This window comes from Anser cygnoides, chromosome 11 (genome assembly GCF_040182565.1).
Source record: "Anser cygnoides isolate HZ-2024a breed goose chromosome 11, Taihu_goose_T2T_genome, whole genome shotgun sequence".
Classification (NCBI taxonomy): domain Eukaryota; kingdom Metazoa; phylum Chordata; class Aves; order Anseriformes; family Anatidae; genus Anser; species Anser cygnoides.
Genome location: NC_089883.1, coordinates 3,151,636 through 3,173,826, shown reverse-complemented (window position 1 = coordinate 3,173,826; position 22,191 = coordinate 3,151,636). Strand labels below are relative to the sequence as shown.

Genomic DNA, 22,191 nt, shown 5'->3' with positions numbered 1-22,191 from the left:
GGAGAAGGGGGAGAAACAACGGCTGCAGAGTCAACATCCCTTTCTGCCCTGGACATTTCTCTGTGTTATCGCAGCACCGAGGCTGAGTGGTCAGTTTACACAAAGGCGAGGGTGAGGCAGCACGGAGTGGGCTCCTCACTACAAGAAGGACATCGAGGCCCTGGAACATGTCCAGAGAAGGGCTGTGAAGCTGGTGAAGGGCCAGGAACAGAAGTCCTGTGAGGAGCGGCTGAGGGAACTGGGGTTGTTTAGTCTAGGGGAGGCTCAGGGCAGACCTTATTGCTCTCTGCAACTGCCTGAAAGGAAGCTGTGGGGAGCTGGGGGTCGGCCTCTTCTCGCAGATAACTAGGGATAGGACTAGAGGGAATGGCCTCACGTTGTGCCAGGGGCAGTGGAGGTTGGAAATTAGGAGAAATTTATTCTCAGTGGTCAGAACGTGTTGTCCAGGGAGGTGGTCGAGTCACCGTCCCTGGGGGCGTTCAAGGAAACGCTGGACGTGGTGCTTGGGGACATGGTTTAGTGGGCGACATTGGTGGCAGGGTGACTGTTGGACCTGACGATCTTGAAGCTCTTCCCCAACCCTAACAATTCTCTGATTCTACGATAAAAGACCGGGACGTGCAGGCAACACCCGGGGCTGTCACCCCGCCTCCCCGCCCCGAAATGGCGGCCCCGCCTCAGCCGCCGCGCGGCGCCATGCCGTGACGTGCCCCCAAGGCGCCGGAAGGGCCGCCATGCGGGGGCGGCTGCTCCGGGCCTGGCGTGAGGGGCTGAAGGCGGCGGGCGGCGGGGCCGGGGCCGGGGCCCGGCGGGAGCCGCCATGGAGGGTGCTCTTCTTCGGCACCGACCGCTTCGCCGTCACCGCCCTGCGAGCCCTGCAGGCCGCCAGGTACCGCTCGGGTACCTGGGGCTGAGGGGGGTGAGGGAGGGCACTGAGGGGAACGAGGGAGAGCCGGGGACGGGGAAGGGAAGGGGCTGAGGGGGCCGGGGGAGGGCCAGGGATGGGGTTCAGAGGGTGCTGGGGAGGGCAGGGCCCATGGGTTGGTGTGGAAGGGAGGAAGGGTACCGTACATTGGGACAGGGACTGAGGAGTTACGTGCGGGACCATGGAGAAGAAGCAGGGGCTACAAGGGGACAGGGTTTGGAGGGGGACAAGGGTCGTGGAGATTGGTGACAGGGCTTGGGATTGAAAGGGGGAGCCAGGGATTGTGGGACTATGGGTGGTGGCAGGGTTTAGGGGCCGGGGACTGTCTAGGGGATAGGATTTGAAGAGGAAGGCATTGTGGAAGCAGACCGCAGCAAGGGGTGGGTGTGAGCCAGCCTTTGTCTCTCCTTAGCTCTGCCTGCATGAGTCCTTCAGTGCTTTGTCCACCTCAGGGAGCCCAGCAAGGACTTGCTCGTGTCCAGGTTGGAGGTGGTGACCCTGCCCTCCCGCCTGCCCAGAGGCCTGCCCGTGAAGAGCTGTGCCCAGGAGCTCCAGCTGCCTGTTCACGAGTGGCCGCACACGGGGCCTGTGGGGCAGTTTGATGTTGGTGTGGTGGCATCCTTTGGACGTCTCCTAAGCGAGGACCTTATTCTACAGTTCCCGTAGTAAGTGAGTTGACAAGACATCTGTCACTGTTTCATTAGAAAAAACAGGCTCCACTTCTGAACGTCACTCTAATCAGTGCCCGTGATTTGTAGCAGGCAAGATGAGCTTCTTCCCTAAGGTTATCTGCTTAGCCTGAGTCCTACTTCTATCTCTGTGTTGGTGGAGAACTATGGAGATGTTCAGCATAATATGCTTACCTTTTTTCCTCTCGTCTCCCTTTCTGTATTCACTGAGAAGCTGAAGATTACGTAGTGTGAATTTTCCTTTTAAGTGTATAAACCAGTAACACGTCAGAAAGTCTGAGCAGATAATTTCTAAGGTAGCTTCAGTGTAATCAGTGCTGCACACCCATGTGTATATGTTTCAGTTACTGTTCCTATTCTAACTTTAAAATACTCAATTTTAGTGGCGTGCTGAATGTCCATCCCAGCTTTCTCCCGCGATGGCGTGGTCCTGCACCGATAGTCCACACGATTCTTCATGGTGACAAAGTGACTGGGGTGACAATTATGGAAATAAGACCAAAGAGGTATGTTAGATGTGCTTCTGAAAACAACTCGCTGCTGCTGTTCTATGTAATCGATAGGTTACCTAAAACGTGTGTGTTGAAGGGTTTCAGACTTGAATATTAGAAATTTTCATCTGACCATATCAGACTTCGAACAAATACAGTATTTAATGAGTTCATAATTTGTACTCTAGACTGCTGTATTAAAGGCTTTTAAGAAATAGTTTTTATTGATGGAAATATTCAGTAGTCACGCCAGGTGAAATGCTGCTTTTTTTGTAGAAATTGATTCCCAGTAATCTGCTTCTTTAAATGCGTAGCCAATATTAAAGCTGTGTCTTTAGCTTATTTCAGAAATAAAGCAAACTGTAATAATGTAAATAATAAAAAGGACTTATCTTTTATTGTAGCAGCGTGCAGCAGTTTTGGTAGCACCTTCAGCCCGTTTAGATTGTTGCCAGCAGTAGCAATCCCAGCCCTGTTCTCTAATTTTTAGCATTATTACGGGGAGCAGATACAGAACAAATAGTCACGCAGCTGGATTAATAGGTTGGGTATGATGTTACAGAAAAGAGTGAGTTTTCAGACTTCAGAGTTGCCCATAACGTGTGAGTGTAAGGGAGAGCAATAAACTGCTTGCCAAGGAACAAGAGAGGGATCATCTGTTTGTGCTTTAGCACAAACTCTCGCTTGGATGGCTTGTAAAAACACGTTGTCATAGCTTGATCTTTTCTTTGTTAGATGTTTGCCTGACAGTAGATCTCAGAAAAGTGTGAAAAATTCTTTCTGAATATATCAGGTTGTTTCTTTTGAAGTCTTGTACTTGTGATCTGTAAACTTTGTTTTGTTGAAACTTGAGTACTGCTTCCATATATAAGATGTATCCAACTTTCTTTTCCCTCTTTTGCTGTGTGAGCTGAATATTAAAATTTAGTTTTCTCGCACCGTCAAATAGATGAACAAAAGGTAATGAGTAACTGAATTAATGTATTTAATGTACGCTTTTGAACTGTTAATGGAGAGTTTTTCCTGCAGTAAACTTGTGTGTTTTCTGCCTTGTAGGTTTGATGTAGGTCCAATTATTAAGCAAGAAGAGTTTGCTGTTCCTCCCCGCTGTACTACAAAGGAGTTGGAAGAGATACTATCAAAGATGGGTGCAAACATGGTAAAGTCGTGCAAGCTACTGTCGCTTCTGATTAATACTTTGCTTTTAACATTTGTAACCTACTATTTTAATCTTGTTCTGCGTTGACTGCAATTGTTAGGAGGAGAGTGATCTGAAAATTAGTTTGTGAGCTTTTTCTCGTAGTGAGAGGAAAGCTGAGTGGTTTGTAATGATCCATCCGTGATGGTCCTGTGTGTTGCTCTTCTAATAAGTGAAGAATGTGCATGCTTTGCGTGGAAACACTGCAGTTGCTTCTTTTATTGAAATGAATATTTGTGTTTTTCAGCTTTCATGCTGTTCTAGGGTTAACATCAGAGTCCTGATCATCCAGAAAAAAATATATATTTTTTTTAATTGTGTTTCAATAGAAAGAATGCCTTTACTGTGTTTGTGTATATGATAAGGCTTCTGAATGTAGTGACGTAATTTTCCTTAGGAGTTTTTCCTTATCTTATGAGGAAGTTTCACTGATTAAAAATTAAGTAATGTATTTGTATGTGTTAGGTTTACTGTTATTGTCAGCAAATACACTCAAATTTGCTAAAATTCTGTACAAAAAAAATATTTTGCAGCTGCTGTCAGTTTTGAAAAACTTGCCTGAAAGTTTAGAAAATAAAAAAGAACAACCAAAAGAAGGAGTAACATTTGGTAGGTACACATTTTATCTAATACAACTTGTTCTTTTTTTTTCTTTTATCAGCTGAAGAACTGATTATTCCTACTATGCTGGGCTTTATTTGTTTGGACACCTTTCTCAATATGGTCTTCCCACTGCTGCCTCTGGCTTAGTCAGAGGGAAACACCCCTCAGAAGTCTTCAAATTTGCTACATCAGTGTTTGTTGTTGTTCTTTCCCAGATGTTTCATGTGCAATATCAAATCTCTAGCAATGACACGAAATCTGAGCTGATTTATTACTGTTCATGTTTGTAACACCAACAAAAGTGCTCAGCTGTGCTTGTAAATATGCATTGAGTTTGCACTTTGTACTTAAGAGGGCAACTGGGAATAAAAGATAAGTAAGCCAACCTGGATTTTTATAGACAACAAATGGAGAAAAGAACTTGTGAAGTACTTAGGGCTAGACTGTGAACCTTCCATTTATCAGGATGAAATCGGTACAGCTATTTGTGTGCAAAAAGATGCAAAACAAAATACTAAATCTTTTAATTTCTTATTCTTCTAGCTCCTAAAGTATCTGTAGCTAAGAGTTGTATAAAATGGGAAGAGCAAACAGCTGCACAAGTAATTCGGCTGCATCGTGCCATAGGAAGTATGGTAAGAGTGGATTTTTTTTAACCCCTTTTCTGTCCTCCAGCAGGTCTGAGTTTTGTAGATATTTTAACTGATGGCTGAAACTCAAGTTGCTTCTGTTTCCAGTTTCCTTTGCAGACACTCTGGAAGGGTAGTCCTGTTAAGCTTATGGATTTTGTGGAAGTGGATAATATCCCTGATTTTGCTGGTATGTACTCTTAAATTAATCTGTAAAGTTAAATTCTTATGTCTTTGTAAGCATTAACTTGAAGATTGTACACAATTGTACTAAACAAGTACTGCTTCCTGGAAATCCAGTAAAACCAAGTTTCACATGTGCTCAGATTCTAGTAAGTTTCTGAGCCCAAAGACAAGCGTAAGATGAATTTTAAGGACAGTCCTGCTTTGTGATGATGTTGAGAGAACAGCAGGCATAGTCCTGTGAATCCTGATATTTGAGGATTTTAATCCTATAATGAATGAGTTGAGAGATCCTCTTCTAATGCCATTGTCTGTGGATCTCTCCAGAGGAAAGCTACCGCTGCGTGCACTGTCACTTAAACCATTTTCTCTAGTCGCCTGTGAGTCTGAGAGCTTTGTGTGCTCTGCTGTGCAAGACGCACAGATGCTTGGCTACTTGTGGATGAGACTGGGAGCAGTGCTTGAGAATGACTGTTCTGGTGCTTTCCTGCTCATTTATGTATAATAAAACACAGAATACAATAAAGTATTTTTGAGCAAAATAGTAATTCAGGGTAATTCTGCTTAAAAGAGTGTTTCAAAGTTTTTACTTGTTCACATAAAAATGCAAGACGATCTTGCTTTGCTTTTAGACCAAGTATTAAATGACGATGAAGCTGTTCCTGGTTCACTGCTATACCATAAAGTGTCCCAAACACTGGTAGCTCGTTGCAAGGTAGGCTTCTGTTTGTTTTATGTGAGGTTTTTAATATTTTTGTGTTGCTTAGCTTTTAATTGTCTGTTGTTATTCACTGAACTAGTTTAGATTAGCATAATTCCTTTTATTTGATGCCTCAGAGAACTTTTAATTTCCACAAAGTCTTTTTGTTTGCAAGTGAGAATTTTGGCTCATAGCATAAACTTGATGACATTAAATAAAATGTTCCGTAAGTCAATGTGGTGAGCTAAAGATTATCATATTTAAAACACTTCTATTTTTATTTTTAGGAAGGCTGGGTTGGAATCAAAACAGTCGTGCTAAAGAAGAAGCTTAGAGCAGTTGACTTCTACAATGGGTATATGCACCCCTGGTTCCAGCAGAACTCGAGAACGGTTCATCAGGAAAGCAGATTTCAAACACTCAGACTTACCCCAGCAAAAAAGACTCTCAAAGAGCGAAATACTGGTGCAGGATATAAAACAATAGATGTGTCTTAAAAGATGTCTGTAAGTTAATAGTAATATAAAAATATTTCAATGCCCAGCTATAGCGTTTAACTTGGTTTAGGGTTTTCCTCCCCAGAATGTTTGACGTGACTGTCATCTGCATGTTTTCATCGTGGTGCTGACGATGTTCATTTCTTTTTCCCCATTAAGGAAGAGGATCTCTGAACTCTGAAGACAGTGAATAAATTTCTGTTTCTGCTGTTGGGTAATAAATATATTTTTGTACAGTGCTTTCAATTTATTTCGGGGGACTTTCAATATAACTTCAAAGCATAAGATATGCACAGTTACTTTAATCTAGAAATGTTAAAATCCCTGTCATCTCTGTACTTCATATTTAGTTTCACAAAAGCAAGATTTTCAGAACAGAAGCCTGTTTCATTGCTAAATCATTTGTCAAATATCTTCATTTCTGATAGGATTTATTGCAAAAGAATATCCATGCAATGTTTTAATCGCATCTCTGCGATACTTACCTATGGAATATTATCTAGCAAAAATACAGATGCGATTTGTCTGATATCTGCTCTGCCTCAAAGTCTAATGCCCTCTGACAGTTTGATTTTCTTGTGGACCTTAAACTCTGCTGTTGTATCCCCACGCTGAGGTGAGTAACTTAAGCTTTAACTGAGAGTATCTGGAAAACCTTCACCTCTCCGTGCTAGTTTTCTTATAGTTAACTACTCTAAACACAAAACGTCCTGTACTTTGTTTGCAGTTTCTTGATAAAATACCATATTTGGAGCTGTGTAGAGTTGGTCATATGCCTCTGTTGGTTCTGTTTGCTAGGTGGGATTTTCTGGGAAGTCTCATATTCCATGTGATCAACCATTCCTTTTTTTCTATTCTTGAACCAGACCAGATAAATCAGAGAACTAATCTAAAGACCAGATAGCAGCTCTTAAGATCTGTAGCGTTATTTGCTCAATTTGTTCCCTTCTCTTAGCTTTATATTTATGGCATTGTCACAGAAATTTTGTAAGCCCCAAAAGAAAAAAACATAATTACAGGACATACCCTCTTTTGTATGTACTTCTGGCTCTTCAGATATTTCAGGGGGTTCATGTCTTTTCAGACACTCGTGTCTGAAAGTTAAAACTGAAGTCGTGTTGAATTCATGAGATTTACATCAAGGTGACAGGAGCTTGACGTGCTTGAGTGTGACTCACTGAATGAAAGAAACCAAATCTAAAAAAAGGTGTTATATAACATGGATTAAAATGTTTCTGAAGAAGCATCTGTTAAAGCAGATGCTGCAGTATTCCTCTTTCATTGCCATTGGTTCAACAATTAATCTGCATCTGACAGGTTTTCTGGAACACGTGATCCTCCAAGAAATCCATGCCTGTAAATGCGAGTCAAAAGCTGGAAACAGCAGTAAGGTGGGAGTTGGCTTTCGGTAGAGAATTCCCTTTGTCTCTGACCACAGATTCAAGGGTGCAACTTATGCTGCAGTAATTTTAAAACTTTTGAGAGAATTCTTTGGAAGTTCTTGCAACTTACTCGTGTCCTCTCCTTTTTTTGAACCTGCTCTGTCATCAAAATAGCAAAGCTTTATCTGTGTCCCAGCGTGGGTACAAAGAAAGATCCTCTGAAATCACTCCAGAATGTACCAAAAATGCCGTTTCACTCTTCTGCTATGTTTAAATTATTCAGAGAGCAAAACCCTTTGATCAGAGCGGTATGCACAGTGTAGCTTTGCGTGCATTTCCAAAATGACATGGAGCAAAGCAATGTTATTGCTGGGCGGCATTAATGCTGGTAGGTGGAATATCAATTTCCAACTGGCAGCGCCTCTTAAATGTTAGCATCGGGGATAATCTGTAGGGCAATTTGTACGTCTCTTGCCAACAGTTTTAGATTATGCCTTGTGTGAGATCTGTTGCTGTTAGTCACTGGTGGCAGGTGGTAATTTCAGTTCTAAAGCGTATGGTAACAGTGAAGGGTTTGTGTTTTACAGGGAGTTCGGGATGACATGCACTCAGAATCCCACTAGATGGTGCTCACTGCATCTCTTAGGGGGGAAAAAAAGGTCAGCTTGGCAGATGATCTCAAAAAATCAGGTTTGGAATGTCTTCAGTCAGTTGTTTAATATCAATTAATGCCTAAACAGTAATGTAGCCAGGATACCTATAGCTTTTCAATTTAATCTTCTCAGAGTTCCTTTCTATACAAGAGATTTTCAAAGATTAGACCATTTTTTGTAGCTTAGCAGTTAATTGGCCTAGCTCAGAATGTGCATGACTTTACCCAGTTGTTTTTATGGAGGAAAAGAGACTAAGATTAATTTATTTTTTATGGAGGAAATCTTTGACGTGCTATTTTTGACATGGTAGAGAAGCTTTAAAGGGAATTGGTGTTCCCCAGGCAGCTGTTAGCCAAAATGTCTCTCTGGAAACTTTGCCTTCACCTAGCTCTGTAGGGATTTAACCCAGTAGGTAATGAAAATCTGATTATTTTTGCAGAACAGACAAAACAAAAATGGGGCATTCACTGATGAGGTGTGGAATAGCATGTCAAGGTTGGCTCTGGAACATAGGCAGGGTGATTCAATCCCCAGGACCACTGCTGAGGGTCAAGCACAGCCACCCTAGCAATTGGAAAGTGATACTAATGAAATAAAACAGCTGTCCTCCTCTCAGAGAGAGGAAACATAGCAGAGGTATTCATAGACCCAACATCCGCTACGGCTCAGTTTAAGATCAGTGAAGCCAAGTTGCTGGTAGAACTGCAAAACTTTTGGATACCAGAAGGGCTCTGGTGTTGGATGGGGATGATTTCATCTTGAATTTCAAGTGAATGTTAGAGGGAACGATGTTTCCTAGTATGCTGATGACTAGCAGTTGGATGCATCTGTTCTATAACCAAACACTACTACTCCCCCTGCTTCCTTGGAAACTTTATTCCTGTCTTCTGCTGAATAAATTTCAAAAAGTGTAGGTGATTAATCAAAGGAATACTTGAGACTTACAATTGTTGTTTGTAAAATCCATGAATAATAGGAGGGTTGAGGCTAGATGGGAATCTCACTTCTTGTGTTTATCCTAACTGCTGACAGCCTGGTAGCTTCTGGGAGGCAGAATTTTCTCTTTCTTAAAAACAAGGGGAGGGATAGGTCATCAGGGTTGGAAACCAAGTAACCTTAATGGAAGTTTCTTTGCCATTAGCCCCAAACTTACTGATGTTTAGGAGCCAGGTCTCCTGCTTCAGACTGCTTCTCGAGGTTGGTGGTCCGAAAGTTAATGCACAGGGAGGAGCTGAGTTACAGCCTTCCTGCATTCCTGGGGCTGATGCTCTCCTTTGATATGTGGGAGTGTGCCTTAGGTTTCAGGTTGCAGAAGGGACACTGCAGTGCACTGACCATAAACACGAGCGCTAAGGAGCTGGAAGTCAGAACTACACTACAGCATAAAACTTGTGTGAGGGGTGGACACTAGGATCTATTGTTGCTTTTATCCTAGAAAAGCTCTTGATGTCTTTGGCGTGGTGACTTATCAGTGGTGAAGAAGTGTTAGCACCGAGCGGTGTTTTTTGGCTGGTTTTCTGTTAATAGCACGTCAGTGCCTACGTTGGAAACCTGTCTTGCTTTGTATCCAATGCACTCTGCCAGCAGCCTCCTCTGAGAGCTCAGGGACTCTGAGTGCAGAGAAGTTTGTTTCTCCAAGTCAGAGTTTAGCTGCAGTGGGGGACTGCTTGGGGAAACTTGGAGAGCTTCTTGCTGTTTGATGGATGGGCAGAATTTCAGGCCGTAGGTCTGTGACCATTTAATTTGCTGTTAAACAAATTTCTTCCCAAGGGGAAGAGCCCTAAACTCTGCTGTTTGGTGTTCTGCTGAGCACCCGTGAAGTGCAGGGACCAGATCCTGAGCCTGCTTTCCTCTGTGGAACTCCTGGGTTAGTCTGTAGAAGTCATTTGTGTTACTTCACCCTCGAAGTGATGAAACCAGGGCCAGGATTTGGCTGTCTGTCTGCAGAGGAGGAGGGGAGCGGAGAGAAGAGGCATTTCTCTGCGAGTCTGCAGCGCAAGCCAAGAGCTCTGTGGGAAGGTCCGAGCTAATGCTCCCCACTGGCTGCCTTGGCCCAAGCCCGCGCCAAGCTCTTGCAGCAGACTAGACACAAAAGAAAACACACGCAGTCTAAATTCATTGGTATGAGAAGGATGTGCCAGAGTATTCCACAGCTCTTCTTTTCTCATTTCTCTTAGATAATAGTCAATTTACATAAAAACATGGATTATAAAGGGTTTTTTCTTTTTAACCAGAGTTCAGGCTGCGTTGGCACTGCACAGTCCTGCACAGATTTGTGTTTAATACCCGAGATGCTCCATGGCAGACCTGAGAACCTGTTCGAGAGCTTGCTAAAGGCTATTGAAACATTCACCAGACCCTTCATGAGCTGTAGGTAAGACACAGAAGAGATCTGTATCAGAACTGTCCTCATATCTGTAGGAGAGGATTGAGTGGTAAGAGAGGGAAATGCGCACTGGAGCTTGTGTTTGAATTCAGCTGTAATTCAGGAACACTGGCTACCTTTTTGTGGTCTCTCTGTGAAGATTTCAGTGTGGGAGGCGTACTGGCTTGCCTGCACCCAAAAAGTTTATTGACAGGAGTATATTTGGGTGTAAACACAGCATGTTCTGTGCTGGCGAGGTCCTCAATTGCTCTCTAGAAGTAGTGGAGGGGAGGCCGTACGGGTTTGATAGGGCGATGATGGGTCACTGTCTGTCTGACCCCTTCTGTGGCCATCTGTGCTTTCAGCTAAGAGCAGCTTCTTACCCAGCAGTGTGCTGTGCACTGCTGCTGAATGTGGAGGGAAACCTAATCGTTTCTGTACCTCCTAGCCGTGCTTCCACATTCCCTGACTTGCTGTCATCCTTAAAGCCCTTTTCCCCGCATCTTGTCCCCCCTCTGGGAGCCCTGCTGCTCCCTTTTAGTGCTCATCCCTTGCTCAGACCTGCTGCCCTTCACCTCCTAACAGTCGCTGCCTCTCCGCATCTCACGGTTCTAGTGCTGCTTGTGGGCCAGAGACTGGAGATTCCCTGAATGCAGCGTGCTGTGGCGAAGCCCTGGACTTAAAGGGAGCAGCAGCTACCCGCCAAACCACTTTCCCATACCCAGGATCAGTCTTGCATCGAAAAGCTTTGACCCGTTTGTTGAAAAGAAATTTTGCAGATTATTCTTCTGTCAGCTCTACACATGGTTTATTTACTTGGGCATGTCAAACACAAAGGGAATACAGCATTGTCAGAATTACAAAATGACTTTTATTAATCTACCCTATTGTAGAGCAAGGATTTTCTTCTCAAATAATGCAGGAAGCAAGAGAGAGCCATAATTTTATCCATGTGGAGCCTACAAATCCACATGGCTTCTCTGTGCTGTCAAGCATGTGAGTTCTTAGAAATGCAGCTGCCGGTAGTTTAGCTTGAATACGGTCATCTAAAACAAGCTAGAAATAAATAAAATACTTACATTTCAAGTACAAAACCTTGCAGTTGAATTCAGTATCAGGAAATCAGTTTATTCCTTTTCATGTTATCAACTACTGTACAGGTACTTGGGCTGGCAAAGTCTGCAGATGCAGACCAGAAGAATGTCTTATATACACGTCTTAAGTGAGTTGTGTGTTTAATCCTCTCTTTAGGCTATTGTGAAGCTTTTTAAAGTCAGGCAGAACTTTTTTTTTTTTGGATGCTTTTAATAAGGCAGAAACCCACTACAACTACTGGCCCCCAATTTTGGCCTTATCTTTCCTTTCCGGTGCAATGTAAAAAGAAAAAAAGAGGCACCTTAATCACATCTCAAAAATAATGACATCTACCTGCTTTGAATGAAGTTACTTGCAGGTGGATGTTCCTTTCAGGTTATACTGAATCAAATGCGATTGACTTTAGTGAGACTCCTGTGTATCTTTAGTAAGAGGAAGGCCGTTGACCTCTCATCGGGACCCTGCTTTGGGTGATTCGGCGGCTTTCCATCTGCCTTTGGAACGCGGGACTCTCCCTTGGGGGTGGCGGCACCACTATGGACTGCTGGCCCGAGCTCCTCTGGGACTCAAATATGCTTTGCTCGGCTGCGCTCCTTTCCGAACAGGTGAAAGTCAGCGCGACACCGATGTCGCTCTTCATGATTCTGGAGGTGCCATCGGAGGTGCCATCGAAACACCTGCCCAGAGCGATCTCCTTGGCAATCCTCGGGTCCTGGTCAGTGACAGTGTAGATGCCGTAGTTGTGCCCCAGCGGGTCAAGAGGCGCCAGCATTGTATATTCACTGGAATCGTTGTTCGTAGCCATGGGGAGGTGGTTCACCAGGTACTCGTGGAGCATGCTGTTAACGCTCTCGCGGCGGCAGCTGCCCTGGGGGATGACTTTCACAAGCGTGCGGTCCACGCGGTCCTGGTCGTAGAGCATGCCGCTGCACTTGAACTCCAGGCAGGCTGCCGACACGTCCCGCTGCTCAGAGTCACGGATGCTGCGCACGTCCCTGATGCCGTAGAGCTTGCCAATGGTACGTGGATGTGTCCCGCCCATGTTGCGAGACCTTATGTTCACTTCCTGGGGTCCGTTAATTTTTACTTTAATGTAGCAGGCCCTAAATTCCATGGGCTTAGGCCACCATGCCAGGTAGTCATCGGTCCAGCTCATGAGGTCGTCTTCGCTGAAGGGAACTGTATTGTAGTCGTACCGGTCTCCCTCTATCCTGTAAAACCTGAAGTGAGCGGCGCTGTATGGAGCTTCCTCGCATTCTTTTAGGTTTTCATAGGCATAAATAGGGCCATTGTTCTCATCCGCGGAATTTGGACTCGGCTTGGCCATGTTAATGCTGAAAGCAGTTTTCTTGGTGTTTGAGTCTTCGTGGTCTGTTCTCCTGTAGTTGAGCTTGTTGAGATATGGCTGTGGGACCCCAATAGCATTGGGATTGAGTTTGGGAGCAGAGGACACGGCTTCAAGTTCTTCTCCCCCCAGGCTTGCCAAAATATAAGCTGTGTAGGCCTCTGGGTTTTGCTCGTCACAGAAAGCTGGCACGCAGGCGCCATTGGGACCAGTGACCACGCTGTCGAAACGACCCCACGCTCTGGGGTTGGAAGAGAACCCTGGTTCTGGCTCCATGTTTATAACAGAAATCACTACCCCTTGGATCTGCTCACTTGGCAGAAATCTCTCACTTCTGTACGCTCGGACTTTGACGTAGCACCGTCTGTTCTCTGGGACGTCCAGGTTGAAAAGCCGCCTTTCTTTGATCTCCATGTTTCCAACCAAGAAAGTTCTCTCCTCTCTTTTGCGCCGTCTGCTTTTCTCAAGGTTGAAGTCCCCTTCTTCCTCCCATAATCCTGTCTCGGGGTTCAGTGACCAAAGCTTCATCTCTTGCAGGTGCTCGGGCATTTTGATCTGAGCAGTGTCCAAATGAACCTTCACCTCCTCTGCGTTAAGGGACTCGGTGCCCCGTTCATCAGTGAAGTCCACGGAAAACATGCCATACGTGCGGAGCGGGAATACGTCTCCTTCCTCATCGACAAAGTTCAGGTCACTTTGTGTCACAGCAGCTGTTGAGATGTTTCTTGGGTCCAGAAACGTCACACTGGCTTTCACTTTGCCTCTGTAAAGTTCTCCATTCTTCCTGTAAAATGAATCAGGAGGAATTTCTAATTCGGCAATTGGATCATCATCTTCCATTTCTCCCAAAGAAATCACGTTGGTTTCAGTGGATTCCAGCGTAACGGGGGCTTTCTTTCTTAGCAACTTAATGTCGTGAAACACAGCACCTCCGTTTTCCTTGAACGGCAGAACTTTCGTTGTGTTCACGAACTTCTGCAGCCGATCTACGAAAGTCAGAACCAGTCTCTCGGTATCTGCGGGGATGGGGATGGAGAAGGTTCCCTTGTAGCCGGTCATACTCACTTTCTTGTTCCCCATGTAGATGTGGCCAAACCTCAGCGGCTCGCCGTTATCTGCTGCTGTGGCTCTGCCTCGAACCGTTATTCTGGTCTCGGTGCATTTCTTGCAGCCGCATTCTACAGTGACTTTAGTGGGGAGCGTGTACCCGTCGCACGGGATCTCTCTCGTTTCCATCTTGGATGCCCCGCAGCAGTAGGCAACGTTGTCCTTACACCGCAGTCCTTTATCCAGCTTCCCAACGCAGGTCTTCGCTGGGCACTTGCCCACATCGTAGTAGAACGAATTAGTTGCTTTTTGGAAACAGTCGTGCGGAAGACGGATGAGGTGGCTTTGGGGCTGGGGGTTGCAGGCTGCCTCTTGTCTTCCTGTTGAATAGGATTTCTTAATGAGCAGCATGAAATAATTGGACAGTCATCTGTACGTGATCTGAAACCCTCAGAGCTAAACATTGCTTCCGATCTCAGGTTTTTGCAGCGATAAAACACATGGTTTGCAGAATTTTGTTTAGCTGAGTTCATCTGGCCTTTGTTTCAGTGAAGCAGGTGCTCAACTGTAACTTGAGGTACCCGATTAAGAGCAGTGGTGGTTGCAGGAGCGTCCCAGCTCCTGCTTTCCTGCCGCTGCCATCAAACAGCCTCAGCTAGGTGTTCTGCAGCTGCCTGGCTTTTTGGCTATGGACAGACCGAAATGGGTCCCAAGACTTAAAAATAAATAAATAAATACAAAATTCACACGCCAGGCAGCAATTACAGTGAGAAATGACCGTGCCCAGCAAATTGAGTTGGGCAGGTCATCTGAAATCCAGAGCTCCAGTTTGTAGAGAGCATCTGGCCGATAACCAGCTCACTCAGGCTTATCCACTAGCGGATGCGTGAGATAAAGGCTGAATGTTTTTCCTGCGCCTTTTCTTTCCCACATGTGTGACAATTACTGAGCACTGGTTTCTGCACCCCGCTGCCTCCCCAGCTGTTTTGGAGTGCATCATGCACGTTTTTCTTACCTACTACAGAAAGCTTGGCAGACTGGGACTTTGCTGAACCCCCGTCGCTGCTGGCCTTGCAGAAATACTCTCCTGCCTGGCCTCTGTTGAGGTTCTTCAGAATCAGGTTGTTTTTATATTTGTATATGGAGGGGTCCAGCAGTGAGCCGTTGTGGTACCTGCCAGGAACAGGCAGACAGTTAACGGGACAGAGCCTGACTAAATGACTGGTGCAGAGCAGAGGCTGGATCCAGCCCCCTCTGTGTCCTGCTGTGCGGATTTTGCCAGACCTCTTCCATCAGCTTCACCTCCAGTATCACAGAGCAGCTACGTCCCAGGAGCTGCCCGTTCAGTATTGTGGTTGTACTTAAAAACATCTCTCCACTGTGTTGTATGGGGTGCTAGTCAGGCTACAAATCCATACAGGGGCTTCACCTAAAAACAGTTCCAGACACAGCTGCCAGTCACACCTGGCGAGGTTTTTCAAAGCCCTATTTGTATGTTTTTTCCATTAAGTCCCTGCGCGGATTACATTACTGCACCTGTGAGAAATGCCAACTCTGCAAATCTCCAGGAAACCATCAGCTGTAGCGGTGGGTTCTCAGTGTATTTAAGCACGCAGTTTTATAGCTTAAAAAAAACACAATGCCTTTATGTAAGAGAGTAAGGAGGTAAAAAAATCAAGGCTGTGCAACAGTGAAGACTTCTGCCTGCCCTGAGGGTATGGGACCAAACTCAAGTTCCTTACCAGAGGTAGCGGTCGGGGGCCGGAGTCCCCACGGCGTCACAGCAGAGCGCCACGCTCTGCCCCACTCTCCTCGCCTTGTCATCGGGACTCTTTACAATGTAGGGTTTGCCTGCAGGACAAGGAAAGGCCACCTCATTAGTCTTATTTCCGATAACTGCATAAAGCCTCCTGCTTTCAGCAGTGCTGAACTTCCCCCATCTCTTCGGGGCTACCTGATCTTTGCAGCTGCACTTGGAGCGCCAGGTTTCTTCTGTTTGTCTCGGGCACGGTGACGGCGGCCGTTGCATATTTGGCTTTCTTTATTTTAAGGGTGTTTTTGCCATCAGGACAGACCCCGGGGATCCTAAAAGTGCCCTTGTTATCAGCTGTCGTCAACAGCTTGAGTTTCTTGGCTTGCAGGTAGACCCGGGCATCGGCAGCGGGCGAGCCGTCCTCGAGGGAGACCTTTCCGTGCAGGGTCACATCCTCACACATGCAGGCGTCGCAGTCGGCGTTCACGCGGCCCATGGGGCACGTGATGTTGCAGGCTGGAGAGGAGGCAGGCGGGTCAGAAAGCAGCCCGAGTCCCCGTCCTGCTCACAGCACGGTCTCGTGCCTGCTTTTAATTTAGATGCAATAAGGCAGATAGGGCATAAGGAATAAATTGGATCCAAAACGTATTTTTACAGATTATCAACAGCTGTGCATTAGAAACACGGGGGTGATGTAGTTCTGAACCTTACAATTAGTAGAAAGCAGCCACGTGGATATAATTACAGCTAGCAACTTTTATTTACCATCCCCAAAGGGCTGAATTTCAAGGAAACTTGAATCCAGATCTGCGTGTGAGCTCTTAGCTGAACCCTGGCAAAATCACACATCCAAACGCCTTCAACTTTGTAGGTTTCTGTTACCAACTAAATGTCACAGCACTGGTGTATTTTAAAAGCTGTCTCCCCTTATTCAACAGTATCCTGACTTGTTCTGGACATAGGTTACTTGCCAGATGAACATTATCTGATAGGTCTAATGAGCGGTATCCCAAACAGTGACTCTGAAATATTGTCGTTGCCTATAGCAGTTAATCCTAAATAATTCCCACTTTCTTCCCTTTTGCAAGGGTTCAGGTCGTTCCTTTATGATCGCAGAGCATCCCTGTACAGCAGCTCTGTGATAATTTTTTCATTGCTCTAAAGAAATGGAAGAAATAGGGAAAACCCAAAACAACTTTCTTGGAGAAAACACGGACTGTTTTCAGAGTGATTTGCTGAAAAGGGGGGTACAAGAATAATATAATTTATTATACGCTGCTTTAGCGAGGCTGTGGCAATCCAATATTTCCCACTCTTTTCCTTCCTGGGTCTGGCTGCATGGAGGCAGCAGCCTGCGGACACTGACTGTGCTTTGAGAGCTGCTGCTGTATCGAGACTACAAGATTTTCCTATATCCCCAGGATCTTTATGGGTTCCTGTTGCTTCCCTGCATCTGGACCCCCCTCATCTTGCTGTTTGGCTATCCAGTCTTTATGCTCTGCTCCCTTTGTATGTTCCAGCCCTGCCTGGGAAGACACCAGGTTTTGCATCTCTCAGAACTCTGGCAAGGAGGAAAAAGATGGAAAAAAGGCCACGAAGGGAGTAAAACACCCATGCAGTGGTGAGATCAGGACATAATTGAGGTTATAGGAGCACCTGAGCAGACATGTCCAATGCAGAGCCGCCCTTCCTCAGTTGCTTCATTACAGTGCACGCCCCAGAGGCGTTCAGCTAGGCAGGATCTGGTACGCTTCTGCACACCGGTTTGGCCACACTTTGCTGAGCACTCGCTCCATTTCGACCATGGAGACAAAAACCTTTTTGAATCTTGAACTAGTGGACCTTGAATAACATCATTGGTGTGTTAGTGCGACGCACATTACACGTACGGCTGCCCCAAAACAGGCAGTTTTCTTAACAGCTTCTATATAGCTTCGGCTACGCATTTGTATTTGGATATCACGCACCACATGGATTAAACAAACTCAAAGCATGGTCAGGGAGCTGGGAAATAAAGCACGAGAAGGCGCCTGAATGCTTCTGACTTAATTCCCTGCAGGCTACCGAATTCAGGATGATTAAGATAAACTCAAGGGGTGCAGAGTGCACGCAGCTCATGCTTAGTTTTGAATAACTTTGGCTTAAAGGAAATCAAACACACATTGTCATTTAAATGCTGTCTGAGGGGCAGCGCTCGCCTGCATTTCAAATGTGGTTAAATAAAAAAAAAAAAAGGGTAAAATTGTTGGTATGCTCGTATTGAATGTCTTTAAGCATGCTTCAGCATGTGTTTTCTGTAGGGGAATCGTGTGTCTTGTTGAGAGCCCGAGCTTTACTGTGTGCAGAACAGAAGCCTGAGATGCTACTGAGCACGCTGAGCATTTTGGGGACCAGCTGATTTGTAAAATACAAAGGGTTTTTTTTGAAAGTTTAGCTTGCGGTTAGATGTTTAAAGGAATTTCTTTAAAAGGCTGCTAGGTGGTATTAGTTTAAGCTGCCTGAATGGATGAGATCCACTCCAAGCGTGTGGTTTGGGTTTATTTTTAAATGTCAATGTTCTAATAATGTTTACGAGGATGCACTTCTGACTAAAGTTTCTAAAAATGAGGTCTCTTGGAAACGCGTGCGGGTACCACGTCATCTCCCACACCTACTCTTCCGCCAGCTTTGTTGGAAACCAGGTTAGGTTACTTGCTAGAAAGACAGGGGCTGAACTGTTCAAAAATGAAACTGGCTTCCAAAAGCAGGTGTTTAAATGGGTTCTGGTGGCTGGAAAAAAGCATTTCAATGGCAGCAGCCACGGAAGAGTAAGGTCTGTTGTGGAGTGAGAGCTTGGCTTAGCGGGGCGAGTTTTTAATCTGTTGGCACGCTGACATCCCCGTTCAGCATCCCGAGTGGCACACTGACAGGCATTAGTTAACAATTTTGGGGTGATTTAGAGGGGATGCAGGGGGAGGTGAGCTCGGAGACAGCCTTGTTCCAGGAGGCACACTGATAAACGTGTTTGCCCCAGGGTTTTGTGTGCAGCAGATTGAAGTGGGGTTTCTGTAAGATCCTTCACAGCCCTGCTTAGCTCATTTGGGATCAGCTGCTTCAATCTGCGGGGCTGGTGATGGTAGGAAAGGAGGAGGGGAGTCCCGTGGAGCAAAATGGCATTTTAAAGCTCAGGGTAGCACCTTGACAGCAGAAAAAGCAGGAAGCGGAGGATGGGGAGAAGCCAAGGGTGCGTGCGGGGAGGGACGGGGCAGGCAGGGACGTACTGCGTCTGGCGTAGGCGAAGGTCGGGGCTCCCCGGTGAGAGCTGCTCCTCGTACCTGCGGGCAGAGGACGCGTGCTGTGACCCTCGTGGCTGCGCTGAGCCCAGCTGAACAGCCCAGGGAGGCTTTGTGCACCCACCCCCAGCGGTAAAAGCGGAGCTTCTGGCTCCCTGCTCACAGCCAAGGGCAGGTGCTGCTTTGGTGTTGGCCAAAACCTCAAGGTTTAGCTTTATTTCTTCCTGAAGTAGCGCAATTTAACACCTGCTCTGTGAGCTCCAGCCCCAGCACGACTGGGGGCCATCCACCTGGAGGGGAAATTTGGGAAGCTGCAGTTTTCCTGACAGCTTCCCTAAAAACCCCTCTCAGCAGGCGGAAGGGAGAGGTGCAAACCTGGCCGCCCATGTCCGTATTTTCTGAGCTTCAATTCTCACCTCCATCCTACAGCTCAGCCCCACGGGAGTGGGACGGGAGGCTGGGAAGCCCCCAAACCCCCGCCCCATAATGTAGGACACACGGACAGGCCACTGGGGGGACACACGCCTGCCACGGGGTGGGAGGGCTGGGTGTAACGCGCCGTGCCCTCACTGCACCGTCCTCAGCCTCCTGGGCCGGGCTGTGGTCATGCACTTGACCTTCAGCTTTCCAGGAGAGGAGCCAGCGGCGTGTGTCAGCGAGAGCCCGAACCCGACAGGAGGTCACGAATGATTAGCATTTATTCCATTGCCTAAATGTCCCACCTCCTCCCGTGAACTGATTTGTTTTAAAATTAAGGTTGGGGAAAAAAAAAATACGCGCCAATATCTTTTTTTCCCAGCAAGGGAAAGCCACCCGAGGTGGGAGACAACTCACTCTCTAAGCTGAGCATCACCAGCGGGCTGAAGGTTTTCTGTCCTATCTGGATCCTGCCGAGGTTTTGCCTCAGAAGCCTTTGACCTAGGGGTCAACAAATTAACAAATTGGAGATTAAAACAGATTAATAATAAGTTAATTAGATTTGAGTGGTCGGGCATGGCTTGGCTGTGCTCAGAGCCCTCCCCGCGTCCCTCCTGCTGGGATTTCCCCCGGTGCTGTCGCATTTCAGGCTTGCTGCCCTTTGTGTTGGAGCCGCTATGACCAAATCATCTTTTTATATCCGGAAGCATAAAATACATTCTGCCTTCCCCTACATGGGGGAGAAAAGAACCCGAGGGGATGAGCTCGGACTTAAACTGGGGAGCTGAGCACAGAGCTGCCCAGCGCAGGACGGGGTTTTTGGGCACGTCCCCGTTAAGCACTGACCCTCCCTGTTCTTATCCCCGGGCGTCTGGCCAGAGCACTTCAGGGCGAAATTCTTGTATAGCCTCGGAAAACAAATCCGAAGAGCCTGCAAGCACGTTTCTCTGCAAAACCCTCCCGAGCGAAGCGGGTAGGGTCCTGATGGCTCAGCTCCTTGGCGTGCTGCGCCGTGCGAGGGCTGGCAGCACGCAGATCCAGCAGCCCCACGCATCTTCTCCTGGAGAGGAGGATGCGGTGCCTGCCCTCGCCGTGCCCACCCGTGGCATTGCCCGTGTCCCCCTGGCCGGGGACAGCACCGGGACAGGAATAGCAAGGGGTGACCTTCACCTAAACCGGCCGTGGCTCCCAGGAGGAGCAGCAGCAGCGGCAGCCATCCTCTCGCGGTGACCATGGCGGTGTCCAGAGGTGACCGGGGGCTTCCTCGAGTACCCGCAGCCGTCCCGCGCCTTCCCCAGACCTGCGGGGAGAAGCGCGGCCGGGTCAGGGCTCATTGCAGTGCCAGCCACCTGCGGGATTCTTCTCCCAGCAAAACGCCCTGCGGGGCCATCCTGATCTAGCACCCACAACCGCCCCGATCCAGAAGAAATCGCAGAAGCTTTTGCTCAAAGGGCAGCCCGTCCTCCCCCCAGACAGCAGCTCCTGTCCGTCTGTCCCCCAGCAGAGGTGGCACATCTGTGCCGTGTCCCTCTGCTTCTCGCCATCGCATCTCAGCCCTGATCCTAAATCTATTCTGCAGAGCTCTGCTTTTTAACGACATCTCCTCGCCGGGCCCTTTTGCGGGCTAAGTGTTTCTGCAGAGCCTCTGCCTCGGCCCCCATGCCCCGCTCTGCCCTGTCCCGCTGCTCGTGGCGTGTCCCGGGAGGGGAAGACTCCCAAGCACCGCTGAGAGCGTAAAACCCCGCGCACAAACCAAGCCCTTGCAGCCAGATGCCAAATATTTTCCTTTTTTTTCTTTTTTTTTTTTTTTTGCATACGGAGGTGAGGGGTTGAGGCTCTGTGTTTCTCTCCCCCAGCTCGGCCGCTGCAGCTGGTGTTTAATAAATCACTTAGCCCTGGGGTTTCCAGCATTTGATTTCGGAAGGTACCCAGCGTTTGAGCTGCTGTTATCCACAGTGACGCCTGCTGCAGCTACAGGTGCTTTGTTTACGCTCCCAAAATTAATGAATTCGGGGGAAAAAGTTGCTGTCACTGCTCAGTGCCTCAGCTTACCCACAAAACGAAGCTGTCAGCGACCAGCGGCAGCAAAAGCACCTTGCTGCTTGCAAGCAGCGTGAACGAACCTCTCCGAGCACGGGGGCTCTGGGAAGAGGAAACGCTTTGATTACAGCTCAGCGGATCCCAGTCAAGCACAAATAACGAGCAACACATGAGCGGGATTTTGTGGGCTTACGGCGGGGTCACGAACTTCCAGCCAGACAATAACCAGGAAAAATGAATGCGGGCGGAAAGCCCGATTCCCACTCGCGGGCTATTTCGGGAGCTGGCTGCGGCTCATTCGGCGCAGGCTTTCGTGCCGGTGCGGGGGACACGTTCCCCCCCCCCCCCCCCCCAGGGCAGGTGGGCTCAAGCCCAAGGCGGTGCAGGACGCAGCTCCGGCAGCCCCGTGGGAGCAGAGCGCCTTCGTCCCCGAGCCCCGCTCCGAGCCCCGTGCCAAGCCCAGTTAGCGAGCGAGAGGTCGCACTGGGATGAATGGGAGCCCCGCGATGCCACCGAACGCCGACCCGAGCACGCCCTGCAGTCCCGCGAGCCGCCTCGCCACGTATATACCCAGCCGTCGGCCACCCTCGGGCTTCCCCAGCAAGGAACTCCCACCTCCACAATCGCAGCCACTTGTAATTACGCTGCCTTAATTACCCAGCAGAGTTATATAACGCCTGCTGCGGAGAGAGGGGAAAAAAAAAAAAAACTTAGCGGGACTTTTTTTTTTTTTCCTTTTTTGCTCTTACCTACAAAAACCATAAAAAAAACCCAACGGAGGAACGTCCCGTCCTCTCGCCGCCAGCCACGCTGCGGTCCGGGGGAGCGAGGGCTTGGAGCAGCTGCGGGAAGAAGGAATTTGCAGAGGAGGAGAGCAGGAGCAGGAGCAGGAGCAGGAGCAGGAGCT

General features: G+C 47.5%; 3 protein-coding genes across 6 annotated transcripts in view; 2 read left to right on the top strand and 1 right to left on the bottom strand.

Moving 5' to 3' along the window:
• Window positions 1–690: 690 nt before the first annotated feature.
• On the top strand, window positions 691–6,137 carry MTFMT (mitochondrial methionyl-tRNA formyltransferase). The gene is given in 10 exon segments (XM_067003818.1): window positions 691–889; window positions 1,378–1,590; window positions 1,998–2,120; window positions 3,162–3,264; window positions 3,837–3,912; window positions 4,450–4,541; window positions 4,644–4,725; window positions 5,351–5,433; window positions 5,706–5,872; window positions 5,874–6,137. Coding segments are annotated over 10 exon segments (1,125 nt in total). The 5' UTR covers window positions 691–734; the 3' UTR covers window positions 5,905–6,137.
• Window positions 6,138–6,291: 154 nt separating this feature from the next.
• The window catches only part of LOC106036519 (gonadotropin-releasing hormone II receptor-like), a 31,745-nt gene continuing 15,845 nt past the window's right edge, over window positions 6,292–22,191 (top strand). The window contains exon 1 of the mRNA XM_048076336.2: window positions 6,292–10,324. The gene's annotated coding sequence lies outside the window, so the exon portion shown is untranslated. The remainder of the gene's footprint in view (window positions 10,325–22,191) is intronic.
• On the bottom strand, window positions 11,096–22,170 carry CILP (cartilage intermediate layer protein). Of its 4 annotated transcripts, none has more exons than XM_067003814.1 (9): window positions 22,034–22,170; window positions 20,415–20,544; window positions 19,662–19,745; window positions 18,816–18,869; window positions 17,212–17,397; window positions 15,757–16,071; window positions 15,545–15,653; window positions 14,818–14,975; window positions 11,096–14,182 (listed from the first exon to the last, which is right to left on the bottom strand). In XM_067003814.1, exons 2-9 carry the CDS (start codon window positions 20,476–20,478, stop codon window positions 11,835–11,837), a joined length of 3,318 nt encoding a protein of 1,105 aa, XP_066859915.1. In that variant the 5' UTR covers window positions 20,479–20,544; window positions 22,034–22,170; the 3' UTR covers window positions 11,096–11,834. The 4 variants fall into 4 exon arrangements, with proteins under 4 accessions (XP_066859915.1, XP_066859917.1, XP_066859916.1 ...); XM_067003816.1 differs by lacking the exon at window positions 22,034–22,170 and adding an exon at window positions 21,855–21,873; XM_067003815.1 differs by lacking the exon at window positions 22,034–22,170 and adding an exon at window positions 21,297–21,317.